Raw genomic sequence first — 21,585 nt, forward strand, 5'->3', positions numbered from 1 at the left:
TTTTTGAGAGATTTTTGATCTTTGAGGTCTTACTTAGCTTTGGAATTTACTTAAAAATTCTTACTAGAATTTCAACACAGTTTAAAAAAAATCTCGACCTATGTGTAAAGACGACAGTGTATTTCGGCTTTATATATCTTGCATACGGGGTATTTTCTCGGATGTGAGGGCGATCTGGCTGCGACATCTGTCACCCCATTGATCGCCAGGGTTGATTCGGCTGATCTGGCTGGCTAGGCGGGTGTCCCCTTCCTCCCTCACCGATCCATGTGCGTCCCTCCCGAAGCTGCGCGCTCGGTCGAAGAGGACGACCTTCCCAACTAGAGGAGAGGACCGGTCTTCGGTCAAGGGTATACGAGTAGCTGCGCTCCCCTGCTAGAACCTCCAAACAAGCTCTCAAGGTCCATTTGTAGGAGAACGTAGGGTAGTCAAGCTTCCAAGACTCCAGACACATCCAAATGAGGCGCTGCACGTGGCAGTCTGCCTTTCTTTTCATTATATCCACTCTAAATGTTTAAGTTTACCGAATTTGGATTCGAGACACACAGAGAAGCCGATGGGAAGGATCAATTGCAGATCGAGGGGGGATAGAGACACACAGAGACCTCTTCTTGCAGATCGAGGGGGGGATAGAGACACACACAGAGACCTCTTCAATGACTGAGTTAAAGTAGAAGCCCTTCCAACATACAAACATTTGCTTTTCCACCCTTTGTCTATTTTTCATAACTCATTGTCATCTAATATACTAAAACTTTTATTTGTAGTCTGTGAGAAAATGTAAGTTTTAATGTAGAATGTAAATGTTAGGAATTTTCATTTTTAACAATATGCTTTTGTATATCCTACTTCTGGAATAATGCTTAACACAGAGTGGATATTCAGAGAATATTTGCTGAAATAATGAATGCATGCTGCCTTGGTTTCTAGCTCCATAAAGCCTGATGGAGGTGGACAAGGTTTTGGGAAAATAATGAGCACATTCGTCTGTCATTCCCAGGAGTCATCCGATCTGTGGTATCTTCTGGACAGCTGTGTAAGCCAGTGATGATTCGGAAAGGAGGATGAATCAAACTGGCAGTCAAAGGATGAGCTCGTCCAAAGTATGTAAAGTAAGAAATTAAGTAAATCAAGATGAGCTGGGCAGCCCATGAGGCAGAAAAGTCACTTTCAAGTACAGATATGTTCAATTTCATCTTTCTAATTATGACAACACAGAGATTACTCAGTCTAACATGGTAGGAAGTCATATTTTCCAGCCCTGCTGAAAGTTATTATTGTTTTTCCAATGCACTTTTCTACACGGATTCACTTTGATTGAACTACAAACACAAACATCATTATTCAACTTTGTTGATATGCCATTTATCTCTGTTTCCTTATTTCTAATTGGTTGAATCGTATCACTATTTTTTTCTATTTACTATGTTTTTCTAACCCACCAAAATGGCAAGTTCATACGTGCAGCCTAATAAAATAGGGATCACATCCTCCTAGCAATCTTGTTTACCTGAAACAAAGAGAAATTAAGGCAGTATCCTACGACTCTGTTAATTATACAGGCTTGTGGAGAAATAAAAAGTCCTGTTAGTAATTCTGCCATCCTATGGCAGGAACTCTTAGGTCATTTTATTCTTTGGAAGCCCCTGAAATCATTTTATTCTTGGGGACTGAGTCACTCCCAGTCCTACTCTATAGCAATATGTTCCCACCAACCTGATATATTTTCAGAGGCCCCGGGAAGTCCTCTCTGCCTCTGAACCTTCGCCCACCCACTCAGTAGCATGTAGAATTAACAAAAATCAAGAGTTTTATATCTCAGTTTCAGAGAAGCTTAAATTGTTTCCCTCTAGGAAGAGGGAAAAAACAGGATTCAATTCAGCCTTAGCTACAAATTACTAGACTCAGACCAAATTCTAACGGCAGGCTTTTATGGAAGGAAGGTAGTTTCAATTTTCTGGGCTTCTGAAGGAGCAAGGCCAGAAGGTTAGACCGATGGGGATGTGACCGTCGGGTCAGCGGTGCTCTGATCATAAGGGGCAGGTTCAGGGATTCGCCAGTGAAAGTTTGACTGGTAAATCCTGTTCCACAAAATTCTGTCATAGAAGTCAAAGAATGTTTGGGAAATGAATTTCCTGTGGATCTTGTGTGTATCATGAAGTTATGAGTTTCTCTTGAAGGTTTATATTGAACATGTGGGTGCACCGTGAAAGTTAAAAACATACAAGATAGGTTTTAATCATGATGGAATCGGAAACAAGAAGTTTTGACCTGTACGGATTTTAAAAAATTATCCCTTGTCACCAAACAGTCTAAAAGCTAAACAAAAAACTGATTCCACATTGTGGGATAACTCGTCATACAGCTGATCTAAAGGTATGCTTCCAATGTACAAGTATTAAGGAGAAGATAAAAAACATCAAAATTCCAAGTAGGAAATACTATTGTTATCTTTTGATGGAAGAACATGAAAAAAAAAACCCAGAACACTCAATTTTTTTTAAATCATAACTTTATTTTGAGCAGAATTTTTAAATGTAAAATTAACATGTTTAAACACCTTAGGATGAACTATTCAAAAAGCAACATTTTATTTTGGAAGGGGCTTGCATGAGTGGTTTTCTGTCCTCTGTCTTTTCATCATTATGAGTACTTGCTTTATAAATAAATATATTCTCAGTTCCTCCCTTGTAATCAAATCAGTTGACAAAATTTCTACCAGAAAGCTATTATTTGGGGGTCCTTTTAAATTCACATTAGCACAGTGTCTATAAGAAACTAATAATACAGATTAAGTGATATTTGCCTCCAGTTTGTCTTCTTAATGGTTTCCATGAGAAGATTCTCACAATAAATTATATAAAATACAGTACTTTGGTTGGAAATTGTAAAAATAATTCTAAAGATCAACCACATACATTAAACAAACAAGTTGCTATAGTATGCTTTAAATGAGATATAATTAGTATATCACACATTTCTTATAAACATATTGCTTTTGGTCATACACTGAGCTGAATCATAAAGCCCGCTTTCGTTTTCTCTCCTACATGGTGCGAAACGACGACTTGATGGACGGGAAATGCTACTTCATGAAAAACATGTCGACCATGAACTCCAACAGTACTGGTATTTGTACTGAAAAACAAATTCCTGACAAAATCCTAACAATTCTTTACAAAACAAGAACAGTTTCATTTTACATGTGTTTCCTTGATTGTATCCGGTCTTCAAAAACTCCAGGAGATGGCAAGCACTGATTTATTAGATGCTACTTAACCCTTTAGGCGAGAGATACGTCTTAAAAGTTGTTTGAAAATCAATTTTCTTCCTACTTAAATCCTATCACCCATGAGCGGAGGAGGACTTATTGTAAAATGAGCAATCATACCACGCCACTTTTGTGTCTGTGCAGCTGACACATGTGCCCCTTGGCGCACTGTCGCTGAAACTTTGGGCACGAATGAGAGCCATCCCCGTCTGTTACCCGGTGCCCTGGAAGGCTTTCTGACTGGAAGTGAGGTATAGTCATGGATGGGTACGGTGACACTCATCACTCGTCTTGGTGCCTTGCGGTACACTTTATAATTCTATAGTCATTAAAAAAATACATGCAACAGGTAGCATTTTTTTTTTCACTTAACCATAACAACAGCAACAAAAAAACAGGTCACTATTCCCTTCTATATTAAAAAAACTTGTATACATAATTATACTTTACCCATTTCGGGGATGGGGGTAGGGGAAGTACTTCATAGGATTTTTCTAGTTCTTTAGAATTTACACTGTCTTTTCCCCAGGATTCTAGTTTCCTGACTAGAAACTGCACATCAGCTTCTTGACTTCCTCGTGAATACATGTGTTTAGTTTCCCAAGGGACGTTGTTTGCTGGTAAACAAAGGAAAGATAAGAGGAAGAAAAGCAAAATATTCTCTGAACTCAGGCCCTACAAAAGTATTAGAAAAACCACTTTATAATGTATAATAACCAGGTAACAAGGGTTTTCAATTAAAAAATATATAATGACTTTAACATGAGCTACAGGGTCAAGAATATGGTATTCACAATCCATTTGCTTCTTTCTCTAAGGGGTATTTACAATTTAAACCCAGCTTTCCAGCAAGCTGGGTATGGTTATAGATTAACTTACTTTGTATACATAATACAGAAGGAGAAAATAAATATTAACCTCAGGAAAGGACTCATTCCTGAAAACACATTTTCTGTTGCTTTAGATAACATGTGGAGAATATAATACAGAAATGAATTCAGGTTCAAGTTGTGCTTACATAGATATTTATTTTTGGAAGCTCAGCCGCCAGTTTGTTAACAGGAAAATATTACCTATCAAAGCCACATCCATTATGTGCTTTTCTCCTGCCCCTAGGATCATAGTGCTTGGTCAAGTACATTTTTGAGCCAGATTCTCCAAAGCAGAAATTACTCCTGACTTTATATTGTGGCTTTTTGGGAGCCACAGTACAATTGGTTCAGGTCAGGCTGCAACATATTATTAATACACTGAAGTGACAATTTACCAACTTATTAGGCTCACCCATAGCCAAATGCCAATATTCATTTAAACCTACGATAATGGCAATTTCACAGGGTTCAGCTTCTGTACCCTGGAGCCTGGAGCATAGGAGAGTGCAGGAGCCCAGGAGAGCAAGTCAGTGCACTGCTGAGACTGCACTGCATTCTCTGGCGGTGACCTGTCCTCTGGCCTTTCAGGTAACCAGGAGTGGAGGCAAATATGTCCTACAGAGATGGAGGAGAGTGCGCCTTTTGACTTTTTCTGTCTTCAAACTAGCTTTGTCGTTTTCAAAATTGCTGTAAACATTCCTCTCAATGGAACAGCCCCCTGCCAGTCAATAGAGTTCTCACTGTTGAAAGAAACTACACAAGGGTTAAGAGTTCGAAGTCCAAATGTGGCACACGATGACATCAACATCACGGTGACTGTGACTTCCTAGATAAGTGGAACCTCTGCCATGAATCCTTTCAGCTCCCCACGTGGCCCTGAGATTTTGGCTAGAAGAGAAGATTATTTGTTGCATGTTCCCAACCAGGCCTGGAGAACTGAGCTGAACGAAAATTTCTATCCGTTAAAATAATTTAAAAATCTGCTGCTTTGAAACTTAGATTTTTGGTCATGCATCTTGGCAGGAATATCTGTTTCATTGACTGTATTAGCCTTTACGTTGAGACTCGTGGCTTGATAAGTTTTCCTTTTGTGGGTACATATACCATCTGATTTTGAAAGGGAAGAAATAGAATGTGATGGCACACAGCATGATAAAGCCTGGTTCTATTTAGCTACCTCCAACCACTATAAAGGGTGCTGTAGAAATTTCAAAAAATATTTACTTAGAGTTCTTTCATCTGGGGGCCAAACACCAAACAAAGTGAAGCAGAAGGTCATTTTTCTGGTCCTGATATCATCCAGGGAAGCCTGAGGTGCCTGATGCACCACATTTAAAATGTAACCACTGCACAAATATCCACACGCATTGAGTAAATAACCCTTTATCATGCAGTCTTAAACTGCACCCCTGTTGCAATACTGCATCAATATTATTACATTTTTTAAAATCTGTATAAAATATTATCTGGAACCCCCAAAAGAAAATCAATTAATCTTTTAAAAATTTGTTACAAAGTTGAATGTATAAAATGCTAAAACATAATCCATATATACAAAATGCTGCTGTTTAAGAAAATAATGGGACCCAGTATTAGAATAAAATAATTTTGTACAAAAAAAGGATATTGCATTTAAATCAATATTTTAAAAAAAGTTAAAAAAGAATATTGAAATGTCTTAGTTCAGAAGAATAACTATAAAGTGTTTGTTTGCTTTTACACCATCTGAAAGATTCTTGCAGACAGAACACCAGTTGGCTGAGACACTGTCCTGCTTTCCCCTCCAAAGGGCTCTGCGACTGTCACCGCCGAGACGCATACTTGGAAGCCCAGTCCGTCCGGCCGTGCACTGGCTGCGCAGCCGGAGGCCGTGGGATCAACCCCGGCGTACTTCTAGGCTGGGTGTGGAAAAAAGGTCGTCCAGGATGAGGTCTCACAGACTTCAGGGAAGAATAACCTGCACGGAGGAAAAAGGTGGACCTGACTGATAGGGTACCCATGCAAACAAAGTGCAGATAAATGCATCTTGTGACCAAAATACAAGAGAATGAGAACTTAGGAGGAGCACTTTGCCTCCTACTCATAGTTTTCCCTCTCTCCATTAAAGACAACCTGCTTCTATAGCTGTCAGGCTAAATACAGGTATCATTCCTGTCTCCTCTCCTTTTCTCTTATTCTACTTGTAATCTTCCAGCAAATTCCATAGGCTCTTCCTTCCAAATATACCTGGAATCTGGCTCAACTCAATTGCCACCACCCCAGCTCAGCTCAGCATCATCCGTTGCCTAGATGATTAGCCTCCTGCTTGGTGTCGCTGCTTCCAGCTGTGCTCTTCCCTTTCAGTCTAGCGACAATGAGCACTTGAGTGGGCCTGGAAGATGGAAGTCAGATCACCTCACTCTTCTGCTCAAAACCCTCCAGTGGCTCAGCATCAGGGACAACATGCTTATGGTGGCTGTAGGGCCTCACACCATGGGGCCCCTCCTCACCTCTCTGACTTCCTCTCCCCACTCCCTCCTCTCGCTCATGCCATTCCTGCACTCTCCCTTTTTGCTGTTCGCTGAATATGCCAGGCCTGTCCTATCTCAAAGCACACTTCAGAATTCCATGTCTGGAACAGTCTCACCCATACTGCTCAGCTTGCTCACTCACCTCCTTCCCATTTACTTAGCACCTCCTTTTTGCAGTGAGGTCTTCTTTGGCTACCTTATCTAAAATTGCAATTTGCACCTGTCTCTCCAACCCCCACATTCCCTACTTCCTGCCTGCTTTTTTCTCCTTAGCACCTATGAGCATTTTATCTGGCTCACTTATTGTCTAGAGAGTGCACGTTCCCCCTCCACGGGCACCAGTTTTGTCCATCTCCTTCACTGGTGGATCCTAGACCTCCAGCACGCCGGTTCATGCCTATGACTACAAAGCCTGTGTTTAATGACTATTTGCTGAATCCCTTTATGACTAATCCAAAATAGAACTTACCAGGGGAAGGGTCTGGAATAGGTGCCAAGTGTACCCTCTGCACAGCAGAACCAACTTCTTTTTTCAGGAAGGAAGAGAGATAGTTTCCAGTCAGTCCGCTGGAACTCGCAGAGCTGGAACCAACTGATTTGCAAAAGCAAGAGTTCATTAGTGCAAAGTCACGCGCACATGACACCAACAGGGCTGAAGGCCAGCAGTGCAGAGTGAGGGGTCAGGCTTTATTTAGGGGGGAAGAACTGATAAAAGATATTCTGAGCAGAGCATTCCAGCACAGCACACTGCAGAGAGATGCGGGGGGCGGGGTGGGGGCAGGGCAGTGCTGCTTCCGTAGTCCACGCCCAAAAGGAGGAGGGTTGGGTTGGTTAAGAAAAAGAAAGCCGGCATTTTCTTTTTTTGGTATAATTGGTTTAACCTGTTCTGAAATTTGCTTTTTCCACTTCATAAGACAGAGGAGTTATCCTGCCCTGTCAGAATATGCAAATTCTAGGGTATGGCTAAACCATAATTCACTTAACCATTTTCTCATTGATCAACACACAAGTTATGCTAACTGTTTAGCTATTCCAAGTAATTCTATGATAAGTACTTGTGTCTGTAATCAGAATAATTAACCATTATCAAACTATATTAAATCGCCCCAACTGGTATAGCTCAGTGGATTGAGTGCCAACCTGTGAACCAAAGGGTTGCCCGTGCTATTCCCAGTCAGGGCACATGCTTGCACTGCAGGGCAGGATCCCACTAGAGGGCGCGTGAGAGGCAACCACACATGGATGTTTCCCTCTTTCTCCCTCCCTTCCCCTCTCTCTAAAAATAAATAAAATCTTTAAAAAAAAAACCTCTTTAAAAAACTACATTAAATACATTCACTTATTATGTCAGTTCCATCTTGAGAGTGCTTTAAGGGCCAAACTACATACTACTCATCTGTATAGTCTAGGAAGTTAATGGAATGCCTTTCATACAGCAAGTAATCAATATATGAGTATATTAGATGGGGGAATGAATATCTATAATCCTTATTATTAAGGCTTAACGCTACACACAGAATAATAGGAATGTTATTATGGCCATTATACAAATGGAAGTTACAGCCATTAAGAAAAGAGACCCTGAGTGGAAGAGCTTCTCTGTGTCTTCCCAACAGAGTGTTCTCGGCAAATGGCTCAGAGCAGAGTGGGAACTACGGGCTGGGATGCACGCCCGAGGCGCCGAGTTGGTCAGCTGGAGCAGACTCCGAGTTTTTGGTGGAGAGACAGATAAGAAGAAAAAGGAGAAGGGAATGTGAACAGGTAACGTCACAAAAGGGATGAAACATACAGTCAATAAACACAAGAAAAGATGCTCAACCTCATAAGTAAACAGGACATGCATGTTGAAGCCAAAATAAACGCCATTTCACACCCATTGCATTAGCACAAATTTTACAATCTCGACAGTACCAAGTGCCATCAAGGATGCAGCACAACTCCCACACCCTTCTGGAGAGCAATTTGGCAACATCTGTGAAGTCGAAGATGAACACACCCTTTAACCTAGCGCGCTTACATCACACCCAGAGAGACCCTCACATAGCCGCACGGCAAGGTCCTTTCAGCGAAGTTTCTAATAGCAAAAATTATAAGCCACTTACATGTTCATCAAGAAGAGAGAGGATAAATAAATTATGGTCTAGTAAAGTAATAAATGATGGTACTATATAGTTATACATATTATATGTTATATGATATATATATAATATGATATGTATTCTATAGATGTATAATTGCTACATATGAATACATAATTATTAAAATGAGTGAAGTGAAGCTCCAGAATTATATGCACATAAATTTTAAAACATGCAAAACCATACTATATATTTCATGTATATGTCTTTTAAAAACACAGAAATAATAAACACCCCAATCAGGCGGGAGCTGAAGAGAGGGAAGGGGAGGGAAGGCCTGCACATTGGGCTTTGGGTCTCTTTCCGAAGTGTGACTTCTTAAGCTGGCAATGTGTATGTGGGTACTGATATATTATTTTCTTCCTTTTTGTATTCCTTGAAATAAATGAGCATGTAATGGATAAAGGCAGAAAGAAGTCAAGCGCAGATGTTTACCTGGGAGGTGGGAGGGGAGCGGCACAGAGCAGGGCTGCCCTGTGAGGGAAGGCAGTGTGGGAAACAAGTTGGCTGGGAATGAGGTGAGTCAGCCTGCAGAGCTTCCGAAATGCACTTACTTACGTACCCAATTAAAACTATCCTTCCAAACTATCTTCCAACTGGAAGTGCTGACGCCCTGGGCTGGGGCTGGGCTATCAGATGCAAAGGACAAGCTGGAGCAGGGCAGACGGAGTTGAGCTTGACTTCTGGAGGTCGCCCACCACAGAGGGGGGCCTCAGAAGTCAGACTTTGTAAAGTTATTTTTGTTTTTCCCACGAGCTAAGAAAGACTATGCCTTCTCCCCAGATACTCTTGAAGGAAGATCCCATGGAGCTGTTTGAGTCCTAGGGTCCTGCTGACAAAAGAGAACAGGCGCACGGGCCTGGAAAACAGGCCCAGGGTTCTCGTCCCAGAAAAGCCCCTGTGGTTCCACAGCTTGTACCCTTGTCTCTGTGCCCACTCTGCCACCCCCAGAGAATCTGCTTCTTGCCATCTTGGGGCTAATAATTAGCACTCACCTGAATTTATTTTGCTGATCACTGATACCGTCCCTGAAGACTTTCCAGACAAACCAGAACTAGACCATGGATTAGATGGAATAAAATCCTTGCCTGGAGTCGGAAGGATGCCATTTCTCATATTTATTCCTAATAGGAAAGAAAGGTTTTCAAATTCAAAATATGCATTTAATCTTGCACCAGACTTCAGAGACGAAATTAATGTAGGAACCCAATTTGTCAAAAGTTTCTGAGGTTCAAGAACCTAAGCAAGCCCTGGCTGGCACAGCTCAGTGGATTGAGCGCGGGCCTGCGAACCAGAGGATCACGGTTCGATTCCCAGTCAGGGCACATGCCTGGGTTACAGGCCAGTTCCCAGCAGGGGACTCACGAGAGGCAACCATTGATGTTTCTCTCTCCCTCTCTCCTTCCCTTCCCCTCTAAAGATAAGTAAATAAAATCTTAAAAAAAAAAAAAAGAACCTAAGCAAAAACTGAAAAGGGAAGAAGCTATTTTCAGGCTGGGTGTGTCATTTCACCAGTAGGTGACCTGAGAGAGGTGTCTCACACTTCTACACACGTCTGTCCCAGGTCTTATGTCTTGAACCCTGCTGGTGCCATCCTGGGCCTGAGTGCCCCTGGACGTTCCTACTTGTCCCCCTCACAGACCACTGTCTTTCTGTCATCTAAATTCCTCTCTGCCCTCCTGCAAAGCCCCGACCTCTGCAGCTCTCTCCCCTCTTTCTGTCTCCTGTTGTCCGAGATTCCACCTTCTCACCTGACCTGGACCACTGGCGCCATCCCATGCTAATGACTCCAGTCTGTACCAGTGAGCTTCACTGACTCCCTCATGTCCAAGGTTGCCTTGACCTTAACCTCAAGCCAAACCACTTTCCCTCTGGAAAAGGGAAAACCAACCACGTTCCCACTGCGTCAGGCACTGCAGATTTCTGGGCCAGAGACCCCAGGCATGAGGCCTGGCTTTTACCAGTTCCTCCCTCCCTGGGGGCTACACCCAGTTTCCTCTTCCAAATTTCTTATTTTAGGCAACTATACAAAGTAAAAATATGAGGCCTGGGCTCCAGCAGATATTTTTGTGATGTTCCCACCAGTTCAGAAGAGAAGCCCCAAGCACTTGCCTTCCAAAACAGGATCTCTGAACACGTGACTCCAGGGAAACGGTTTCTTACCAATCAATGGTCCAAGAAAAGGCAAGTGTTTACATTCTTACCAGGCAAGTATCGGGAGTGCTTCAAGTAGTGCTGTTTGGCTGCCGATCTCAGGGTTGGCGTGTCTCGCCTCTGATAGGAAGTCTGGGTGGGGGCGCTGTTTCCTGTCCCCACGGGCTCAGAGGGTTTCTTCAGGTCCAGAACACTCTCAAATCTGAATCGAGAGAATGCGGCTTAGGTCAAGCAAGACAGAACCCTCATCGGATCAGTAAAGATCCCCTCACCAATCCCAGGTTCAGTCCGCTCACAGACAGAAGCCGCACACTTGCCTGCAGAGGGTCTCGTCACTCTGTCTTTTCTTGTTTTTCAGGTCAGTCCTGGGGAGGGACGAGCTGAACTCCAAGTCATCCAAGTTGGCCCAGTCGTCAGAATCCTTCGTTGACCTGGAAACGAGGCCCCACCTTCTCCTGCTCTTTGGTTTGATCTCACCGTTTTTGTGCTCCAGCCCCGGCAGGATTTTCTGCGTTTACCAGGAGAGAGGAAAAGGCAGTGCTTGGCATGAATGGTGCTCACCCAGGGGCAATCCCTACTCTGAACTTTCCTGGTCACAAAAAGGAGGGTCCTGGGGTCTCTCGCTCCCTAACAGGCACTGCTCACTGAAAGGGCAACTGGGAAACACACTCCCAGACTTCCGTCTCTCGCCTGCCCTGCAGAGGCTCCACTGTTTCTCATCCTGGGGGGCCCCCTGAGTTGTGTAAGATAAGGGTTTTAAAAACAAAATTCTAGGTACCTCTCCAAAACTAGGAAGATGGCTGGATTCTCAATCTGGTCTCCTCTCAAAGAAGTAACATGATTTATGGTGTTATAAATAAAGATGGAAGAGAAAATAGCTAAGATGTCCCTCATCCTGCTTTTACAGAAAACAGCACAAGCCATGGTTTCTTCGCCTTCTTGGTAGACCTGGACACGATTTCACTACAGAATGAGGTATCATTCTGGGAAATTTCCAGACACACCGCTTCCAAGTCTGGGGCTGGGGGACAGCGAGCAGCCTGGAGACACCAGCCTTGTGAGCCCCGCAGCGTTCCACATCGTGCCGGCCGGGGGCCAGTGCTCACAGCATGAATGCTAGTTGACAGAGAAAGCACTGCGTTTGCATAAAGGTGTTGGACAAGCCGATGTTTGCACAGCATTATAAAGTGACTGCTGACTACACATTCTTGTCAGGGGATCGTTTGTCTAAATCTATCACTCGCTGTCTCCTTTTAGACTCCAGCCCAAGAGGAGAAAAAGACCTGGACTCAATTATTGCCAACATTCCCCACCACTGATGGCATCCACGGGAGTAACAACCTACAAAGACAAGTACGGCTCTTTGGGATTCTCAGAACATCTTCCCAAGGACCTTTGCTGCCCATGAAGAGCCCTGTCAGTGGGCAAGACAGACACGGTGATCTCCTCTTACAGAAACCGGGTCCACAGGGATTGGTAACAACGACTAATACTTACCAAGTTCTTCCTTGGCACCAGGTACTAGCTCATACTCTTTCAAATATTAACTCATTTAGTCCTCAGAAAAATTCTGTCAGACGGGTGCTACTGTCATCCCTATGTTACAGAGAGGAAACGAGGACTGGAGAGGCCTGGGAAGGTGCATAGGCCGACCGAGCCGTGAAACGGCAGAGCCGAGGCGTGAGACCCTGGCAATCTGGCTGCAGCGTCCCACCTGCAACCACCACAGCACTGTGGTTAATAGGCAGGGCCTGAACTTGAACTCAGACCTCTGACTCCAAGGCCAAAGCTCTCTTTACAATTCCATGATATTGTCATGACAAATTTATTATAATTCCACTTTAGGTGCTAAAAAAGAAGCCAGTTCACACATTAAGTGAAGTCAGAAGAGGAACAGGCCAGGTACGAGGCCCACCAGTGCATCTTCCCTGCTTACCGCTGGAGGGTTCTTGGCGTGGAGGGACGGGAAGAGCAAGGGGCTTGGCTCGTCCTCTGGAAGATGGCTCGGGTGGTCTGTCCTGGAAGCCTCTGCTTTGTAGGGGCACATGAGCTGCGGAGGGGGCTGGCCGGCTTGATGCTGTCTCGAAGAAATCCGCGTGTGTGGTTTGGTTGGGGGCTGGGCAGGAGGGACTGGCTTCAGGTGAGGAGGTGGGCCTGCCTTTTCCAGGCCGTCCTTCTGTGGTTTCCCTGAATCCTGAAGGCTCTGCGTGGTGCTGCCCAGTGGGTGCCCAATCTGGAAGTAAGGATATCGAAGTGCCTGGAATGACATACGTGGCTGCTTTAGGAGAAAAGTCTAGCCAGGAAGGTTAACACCATCGGGCTCACGGGGCTACATTCTGTGTGATTGTAGTAAGAAACTGTTTACTACAGTCTCTTAGCCCAAACCAACTACGGGGTAGGGCAAAAGCAGGTTTATAGTTGTATGTATGGAAACTAATACAACATTTAATCAAAAATAACACAAGAATAAATGCTGTGTTTGGTGCACTCAAACTGTAAACCTGTGTTTGCCCCCTCCCCATATCAAACAGCAGCTTCAATCTGTAACACCCGTGAATTTTTCCTAAAACAGCATCAAATGCACGGACTTCCACTGATCTGGCTGAAGCAGCCAGTTATACTGCTATTACCTTTGCTCCTTCGGAAAAGTATTCTGGCTCAACACAGGTCCTAGCTAGCTTTGTAACTAACTTGCTGTGCGTCTTCAATATGATGCTTCACCTTTCTAAGCCCATTTCCTCATGCCAGAGAAAGAGAAATAACTAACGTAAAACCGAAACAGGCAAACACAATGATCCCAGAGGACCCTGAAGAATCAGGTGTACAATGAACAAGGGCATCCGCTGGTACCCCAGGAACGCCGAGAGTACAATACATGGTATAGTTGTACAACTAGCCACCAAACCTTGTTAGCTGTTCTGAATATTCGGGTTCTCTAGACAGCCAAAAGATAAATCTCACAAGTTCTTCTGAAATACTCCATTTTCCCTAGTCTCTCTGAATGAAAATTACCAATCTTAGCATAACCTTTCTTACTCATTCTGGGACATGGCTGTAAACATCGATAAGCACCGATGTGAACACAAACATAGAGGCCAGCGACGTGGATGCCCTGGGGCAGGTCCTGGACTCCGGCATCGAACTGGGAGTCTCCTCTGCAGTCCCATTCTCTGAAGTCTCAACTGTGTGAGCGGCACTTTTAGCTTTTCTGACACTATTAAAAGCACACATTGCTTCCTTAGTTCCTTGTTATAGAATCTTCTTTTCATTTCTGTGTGCATCTCGTAAAACACTGAGTTCATCAGAAAGCTTCTTTTCTGCAGACCTTTAACCCCCAATTACCATCTCTGCAGCTCTCACAAATTCTAACATCACATCGGCACTGTCTCAAATGTTGCTGTCACTTTTGCTTAGCCAAATCATCATTTCCGGTCACTGTTCTTTATTCCCCGAGCAGTGTGATCGTCAATGAGACAAGGTGAAAAGGGGTCGGGCACAAGCAGTGCAAAAAACCAGCTGGCAGGAGGCCTGGGAGTGGTGGAGCCCACAGCCCTGCCACGCCTCTTCGGGGTGCATTTCCTAGTGTAAACCAGGTGCCCTGGGGGAGGGTGGGCGGAGAACACAGGAGGTATGGAGTCAGACCGCCCGAGTGGCTGGGCTGCAGTTGGCTGCCCTGTCGGAACTGCTTACTAAGTGAGCGATTAGGGAAGACTGCTTAAACTTTCTGAGATTCCGTTTCCTCATTTATAGAATGAAAAGGGTAACGCCTACCTCATGGGTTAAAATCACAAAAAAGAAATTCCTCAGCATTTATAAACTGCAAAGTGCTATAACATGCTAATCTCAGTTATTATCCCAAACTCTATCCCATTGCTCGTTCCATCATCTGAAAAGTGAGCAAGTTGGATTTTACAAGATAATTTCAAATTCCCTTTCAACAACCAGCACTAGCGAATAAACAAATAGTTCCATGATTTCAACTCATAGAGAACATATTTGACAACATGTTCCAAATACAGGTAGATATACATCTATTTTCATTTCCACACATACGGTGATGTGTCATGTGAACTGTACGCCAGTCTTCAAAGCAACCACAGGTTAAATCTTAACTATGCCTTTACATGAGTTTCAAACTATTTTAAGAGAATACACCAACAGTGGTATTCACTACTATTTTTAAGCATAAATACCAAATGAATTACTTCCAACAAGATGTATAGAAATTATCTGGAGTTAGATGTAAACGTCACAAGAAACGCATTGAACAGAAGAAAGTGGAAGCAAACCTGACTAGCTGTTGGCCGTTTTTTGGGATCCCACTGGAGCATGTCTCTCAGGAGTTGAATCGCTTCGCTGCTAGCGTTCGGAACCAGAGTCTTTAAGTTATTGGGCACACACTGTGGCCAGCGGAAGTTCATAGCACTGGAAAGTTGGTAGCCTTCCGGCCAGTCGGTCTGAAAGAAGGAAAACACAGAAAATCCTGTTCGGTCAACCCTCGGGGACAGGAGTTCCTGTGCCAGCTTGTGTGCCTGAGACAGAAAGGAAACCACGTCACTGCCATGCCACACCCACCCGCGTGGCACTGTGCGCAATGACTGACACATGGGAGGATGCTAATGGGGAGGCTAGAAGTACATGAAGTTGGGGAAAGAGTGGAAGGAACACAGATTTGCCACCGATTTGTTTGATAACTTTACCACAAGACAGGTCCTTTCGAGATTTGAGGGTTGAACCAAATTACTGTTTTCCCAATTGTGTTCCATAAGACAGAGGTTTTGGAAACTGCTAGTGAGACAGATATTTGGGGGTGGGGAGAATAAAACAAAATACTTTGTCCTCAATTAAATAAATTTGTCAAAATCTACATATCCCCATTTTGATGATTCAAAATACACATGCCGAGAAGTCCAGCAGTAAAGAAAGCTGTCCCGCCCAATCTCAAGTTCTCCACTGTTCCACCCGTCATACCTGAAAGGACAAAGCCAGACCCAGTTGCTATTGTGGCACCATTTCCTAGCAGGCCTGTGACCTGGTTGAACATGACTGCCCTTTTACTCTTCTGAGCTTGTCCCCAGGACTGGAAACTACTGGAAGCAAGAACAGAACTGACTGGTCCCTACAGCCACAGGCAGAAGAGGACGTGGGCAGGACCTGCAGCCTCTGGTTACAGTTCCTCCACTGGAACTCCCCACAGCCCTGGGGCCCCACAGCAGCCACCCCCACCCTTTTTCAATCCAGTACAAACTCCAAGCCCCCAGGTGTATCTCTCCACACCGTGCCCCTCTCTTTCCTTGGAGAGCGAATAAAAACTTTATTCTCTACACTTTCTTCTCTTTGTGAATTCTTTCACAGCCCGGGTCACTTACCACCTTAACAATACTAAATACAGGAGCGAAGGACAGGAAAAAAAATGCACAAATAATTTTTAGGTCTCCTTCGAGTTCCAACACTCCACTATTTTATAAGACACATTCTGGTATAGTTGCTTTTTTTTGGTAAAACAAGGTGAAAGTGGCATTGCACATGGTTTGTAACATTCATTTACTTAGAAGTCCCTGCTCGCCCACTGTAGGTGCGGTGTTGGGTACCCAAAATAATCTGATGTCAGTCCTTCCTTTAAGGATATCACTGTCCAAAGGAGAAAATAAGATGTTTACTTAAAAACAATACACAGAATAAAAAGTAATGAAGGTCACAAGAGAGGCAAGATACAGTCATCTGGAAGAGGGAGAGAGTCCAGCAGGAAGGAGACCCTGGAAATCTTGAAGAGGTGCCATTAATGACTCATTCAAATGACTTGATAATTTTTTTTTGAGACTGGTTTGTATCAGCAATGGTGCTAGGACCTGGGAAAAGAAACACAAACATACACAAGGCAAATCCTTGACCCGAATGAGTGAATCAGGAAACAGGTATGTACACAGATAACTATATTAACAACACAGAGCACATGGAAGGAAGATGGGGCGGGGACTGGAGGAACAGTGAGGGGAAAGGTTCTGGCAGGGCCTCGGAAGAGCATGCTGGGGCCCTGGAGGGACCTTCAGCTGGGTAGGGGGTACAGGTTTGGGGCTACAGGTGTGAATGAGGGACAAGGGATGACATTTAAGGGGGCTGGGTGATGGGGAGCCAGCAAATATTTTGAGGAGGGAGGTAGAGTACCAGAGCTGTTCTTTAAGAAGGTGAACTGGCTGCAGACTGAAGGATACATTAGAGGGCAAAGACTTGAAGGCAGGGAGGGCTAGCACGGCCCAGTCTGTGGTGGTGGTGATGGCGCGCTCCGAGGACGAGAGCCACGTGAGAGATACTGTGCAGTGATATTCAACAAGGTTTAAGGACCCAATGCTCAGGTAAGGGGAAGAGGAACAAGGGAAGGAGAGAAGGCCAAAGGGAAATGCAGCCTCAAGGCTGGGGCTCTGGGATCAGGATGGGACCTCAGACAGACACGGAGAATGAAGGAAGGACACTAGCTGGGGGCAAACAAAAAGAGGTTGGGTGCACCTTGAACTTGTACAACAACGTGTGTCAACTATGTCTCAGCACAACGGAAAGAAATCACAGAATCAGTGATGATGTAAAACAATAAAACGCATAAATAACTAATTTAGAAGTATAAAAAGTAACTAAAGTGTAGAACGTAACATGTAAGGTCAGAAGTGCGTAAAACATCCCAACGTGTCTGTGTTCTCTGGAAGAAGTTTTTGAAAAAGGCACACTGTGTCAGACGTGCTGAGTCTGAAGTGACGGGAGGGTGTCAGGAGGAAACCCCAGAGAGTTGTGCGTGTGTGAATGGAGCTACAAAGGAGGGAGATGCGGGCTGCGGGTTACAGGTAGGAGACTTCTGAATAGTTTACAAGTGCTGTAGCCATGAGAATAGAGAAACTTGGCAGGGCAGGCAAGGCACCATAGAGAAACAAGCAGAGGGAGTTGTGACAAATGTCTTCTACTAGAGAGCAAGAGGAGGAAGCCAGGCGGCTGTGTCTAAGAATGTGGGCAGTAGAGGGTCACTGAGGTTTTGGGAGTGATTCTAGGACAGCAGGTGATCACTGTGCCAGCACTGCACAGGGTGGAAGCCAGAGGGACGAGGAGCTGGCTGTGGCCCACAAGCCTTCGTTCCACGTCATTACCTTTTTCGGAGTCCCCAGTACTTGGCAAATTTTGAAGATGGTGTCAATTTCACTGGCCCCAGGGAAGAGCGGCCGGAGGGTGTACACTTCAGCCATGATGCAGCCCACGGCCCACATGTCGATGGGGGAGCTGTAGTTGGTGGACCTCAGGAGCACTTCCGGGGCCCTGTACCTGGAGGCACAAAGGCGACCTGTGTGTTAGTGCTCCCATGGGCCAGAAGTAAATTAAATGTGTCATCAGTTCTCAGCGACAGAGTTTATAAATGTCCATTTTCCGTCTAGCTCAGAGTGGCACATGCACGCATGATCACCGCCAACTGCTGGGGTGGCAGTGGTGAACAGGGCTTCTCTGTCTTACGGTATTTTCCACTGAGTGTGTCTCTACAGGACTCCTCCCTGCAGACACTTCGAGAAACAGAGAGTGAGGGGTAAAAGTGAGGAAAAGAGAGAATGTGAGAGAAGAGGAAAAGAGAGAGAGAGAACATAAAACCTTTGAATGTATACCTCTTGGTCAAGGCCAACTGCTTACATCAGAAACTTAGGGTCTGGAAGTTTGAATAATAGCAATAATCTAGTAATTCAGACAGGTCTTTGGAGAATCTTTCATACAACTCTCTTAATAAACAGTCTTTAGGAAGGTCTATGAAATACTATTTATATTATGGAAAAGCATAATGGACTTCCTTTGAAAATTACTTACAACACAAGCTTTTAAACCTTGCACGATGCCAACATACCTACAAATGCGTGTTTTAAACTGCACCGTTTCTAAGTGAAAAGTTAATGTTTGTGACATTATTATCCTCAGTATAGTGACATAGTTTTAAACACATGTAATTAAATAATTTTGAGGAAAACGGTATTCACCATCTGGTAGATACATAATCTGTGTAGGGAGGTCTTGATCGGATTTCTCGGGCCAATCCAAAGTCTGCAATTTTCACAAGTTCTGGTCCCATGCAGAGGAGGTTCTCGGGCTTTAGGTCCCGATGGAAGAAGCCTGGAGAGACAGTGGAGAAGGAATCCACAGGCGAGCTTGCCTCTGCATTACTCTTTGCAGCTGTACTGCCCTGTCATAAAAGCTATAATTTCAAAAGTAGTCTGGCGTGACACTGAAGCCTCTACACATTCATCCCACTGATAATGCAGAGTCCTCTGGACCTCTCAAAGGACTTCATTCATTTCCCCTTGATGAATTCAAAATGTAAAATTATTCCAAAGTTGACCTTCATAATTTTTTTTTGCCAAGAGAGAAAACTTCTTTTAAAATATCAAAATGCAGTTACTGGGCTGAGATAACTTTGCAAAAAGAAATTCTCATCTAAGAAAAAATATTTCAAAAAGAAAAGTCTTATGGGTACTGAGAGTTTATACCACAGCAGAAACACAATCACAATTTTTGTTCAAGAAACAAGGGACTTCTGAATATGACTTCCTCATAGCTGAGATTCTGGTGTGTGCTGCAACAGATGTTTAAATGTCAAATACTACTTGGCCTAATGAAGAAGGACAGGTACAGCTGCAGCTTACATTAGGAAAGGCAAAGAAAGGTAACTCGTCGCATGGGAAGCAGGTCTCAGCTACAGCAAAGCTCTGGGGTGCATGCGGGAGACACCCAACCTGCCAGCCTTCCGGATGCACCCAGACAGCCACTGAGTAGTGACACATGGCTCTGAAAACCCAGAGCCCTCCCCTTACAGAGAGTCTCGCTGACATACTCACTACTGTATGTGACCCTAAACTTAATGCAACACCCAAACTGGAAATTCAACCCCATTTCAACACCATTTAGTTAATACTGCTAAATGGTGTTAGTTGTTATGCACTATTACCAAGGATGTGAAAGTTGGTTCCTAACTAGCACATTATGGGAGAAATTAATGGCCCTCACTGAAGATCTTTGCTCTTGCTCAACCACCTCTGTGCTGGTAATGCCCCGACCTCCACATCTAATGCGCCTTCTCCACCCTTTCCTAGACGTGTCTAATGACAGCACTGATGTCACTGCCATCCCACAGCAACCTGCCCCAACCATCTCTCCTTGAACCTTTGATAACATGCCCAGACACCTTGTAGTAAGGCTGGACCCACCTCTCCCCAGACAGTCACGGAACTGTCACATTTTTCACCGAAATACCCGCTATCTGTCCTGCGTGCCCTTCTCGGGCCACTGCCCCTGTACTGTCACTTTCAAGCAGGCCTTCCTCGCTCCGGCCTGTCTGGGTTCTCACACTCCTGACTATTTAAACTCTGTCTTTCCCTTGTCAATGTCCTACGTGCGGGCACGTGCGCGCGCGCGCGCGCACACACACACACACACACACACACACACACAGAAAGAAACCTTCCATGGCTCTTTTCTAAATTATTTCACAAGGCTGAACTCCTTCCAGTCTATCTAAAGAGATAAATTCATTTTCCAATACTTACCACCAATATGTGTAAAGTGTGTCCCGATCAGGGTCACTGTATTGATCCCCTGTAACATTGCGGTACCCTTGCACTCTTTGTCTCTATGGACCCCAATCTGTCATCCAGACTTCGCTCATTCTCTATCCTACCATCGTACCGATGAATACGTAATGGCCTCCCTCACACCAACTTCTTAAGTATTGTAATCAGATCGAGAGTAAATTAAATCCAAATTATAGGAAGAACCAAACTTGAGGCTGTCAACTCAATAAATTCAAACAATAATTCAGTATTAATAAAAAATGGCCTTCAAAATAAAAGAAAGAATTTCTGCTGTGGGCACATTTGGATGGCCTGTTCTTAGCCTAATAAACAAAGATGATCGACGCCCACAGAGTGGGCGAGGTCTGTTCTAAGACTTAGTGCATCTGAGTCATTGTGCTTGGACCTTCTGCTCTTCAGAGCGCCACCCAGCTGCCAGGAGGCCTGACTGCATGCTCACTGCATCTCGGATGTGACTTAAGAATGTGAAAACGCTCAAGCAGTTATTAGAGAGTATCTTTTGTCAATGCACCCAGGAAGACTCCTGAAGTCCCTTAAAATGTATGAACCATGAGCCCATGGTCTCTCTTCCTAAGAACTTAAAAGTATTAGAAACACCCCAGTGAGAAATGAAATGGTGGGCATTGTTTTCTTACTGAGCAGATGGGAAAAGTGAGTCACGGTGGGTGGGTGAATTGTTCACAATCCTACCAAGAAATGTGCTCACAGCTGATATACTAGGGAGCTCTATTCTGTCCCCCTCAATGCACATAGCTAAACCTTGATTTGTGGTTCTGGTCCTCTCAAGTCCAGATTAATGCTGTTTCTCCTCTTAGACTCCACTTTTCTCCTTACACTGGGCTACTATTATTTCCAAACTTATGTGGCATCTCTCTTATAATGACTCATTTGTCCTCCAGCTCCCAAGCCCCACTGCCAACACCCACAACACCCCTCCACAAAGTTGCATCTTCTCCTACTCTGTTCATCCCATCACGTCGACTTGTACTCAGATACAAGTATTCTTTTTAAAAATCATATTTTACTGATTATACT

General features: G+C 44.2%; 1 protein-coding gene across 2 annotated transcripts in view; it reads right to left on the minus strand.

Moving 5' to 3' along the window:
* Positions 1 to 4,279: 4,279 nt before the first annotated feature.
* The window catches only part of CILK1 (ciliogenesis associated kinase 1), a 51,234-nt gene continuing 33,928 nt past the window's right edge, over positions 4,280 to 21,585 (minus strand). For both annotated transcript variants that reach the window (XM_037054930.1, XM_037054940.1), the window contains 9 exons: positions 18,943 to 19,075; positions 18,076 to 18,247; positions 15,235 to 15,402; positions 12,882 to 13,202; positions 11,263 to 11,453; positions 10,996 to 11,147; positions 9,787 to 9,915; positions 7,123 to 7,245; positions 4,280 to 6,100 (listed from right to left, as the gene is read on the minus strand). In XM_037054930.1, coding sequence (XP_036910825.1) covers positions 5,946 to 6,100; positions 7,123 to 7,245; positions 9,787 to 9,915; positions 10,996 to 11,147; positions 11,263 to 11,453; positions 12,882 to 13,202; positions 15,235 to 15,402; positions 18,076 to 18,247; positions 18,943 to 19,075 — 1,544 coding nt within the window. In that variant the 3' untranslated portion in view covers positions 4,280 to 5,945. The remainder of the gene's footprint in view (positions 6,101 to 7,122; positions 7,246 to 9,786; positions 9,916 to 10,995; positions 11,148 to 11,262; positions 11,454 to 12,881; positions 13,203 to 15,234; positions 15,403 to 18,075; positions 18,248 to 18,942; positions 19,076 to 21,585) is intronic.

This window comes from Sturnira hondurensis, unplaced genomic scaffold (genome assembly GCF_014824575.4).
Source record: "Sturnira hondurensis isolate 20B ecotype Veracruz unplaced genomic scaffold, ASM1482457v3 Scaffold0000880, whole genome shotgun sequence".
Taxonomy (NCBI): Eukaryota; Metazoa; Chordata; class Mammalia; order Chiroptera; family Phyllostomidae; genus Sturnira; species Sturnira hondurensis.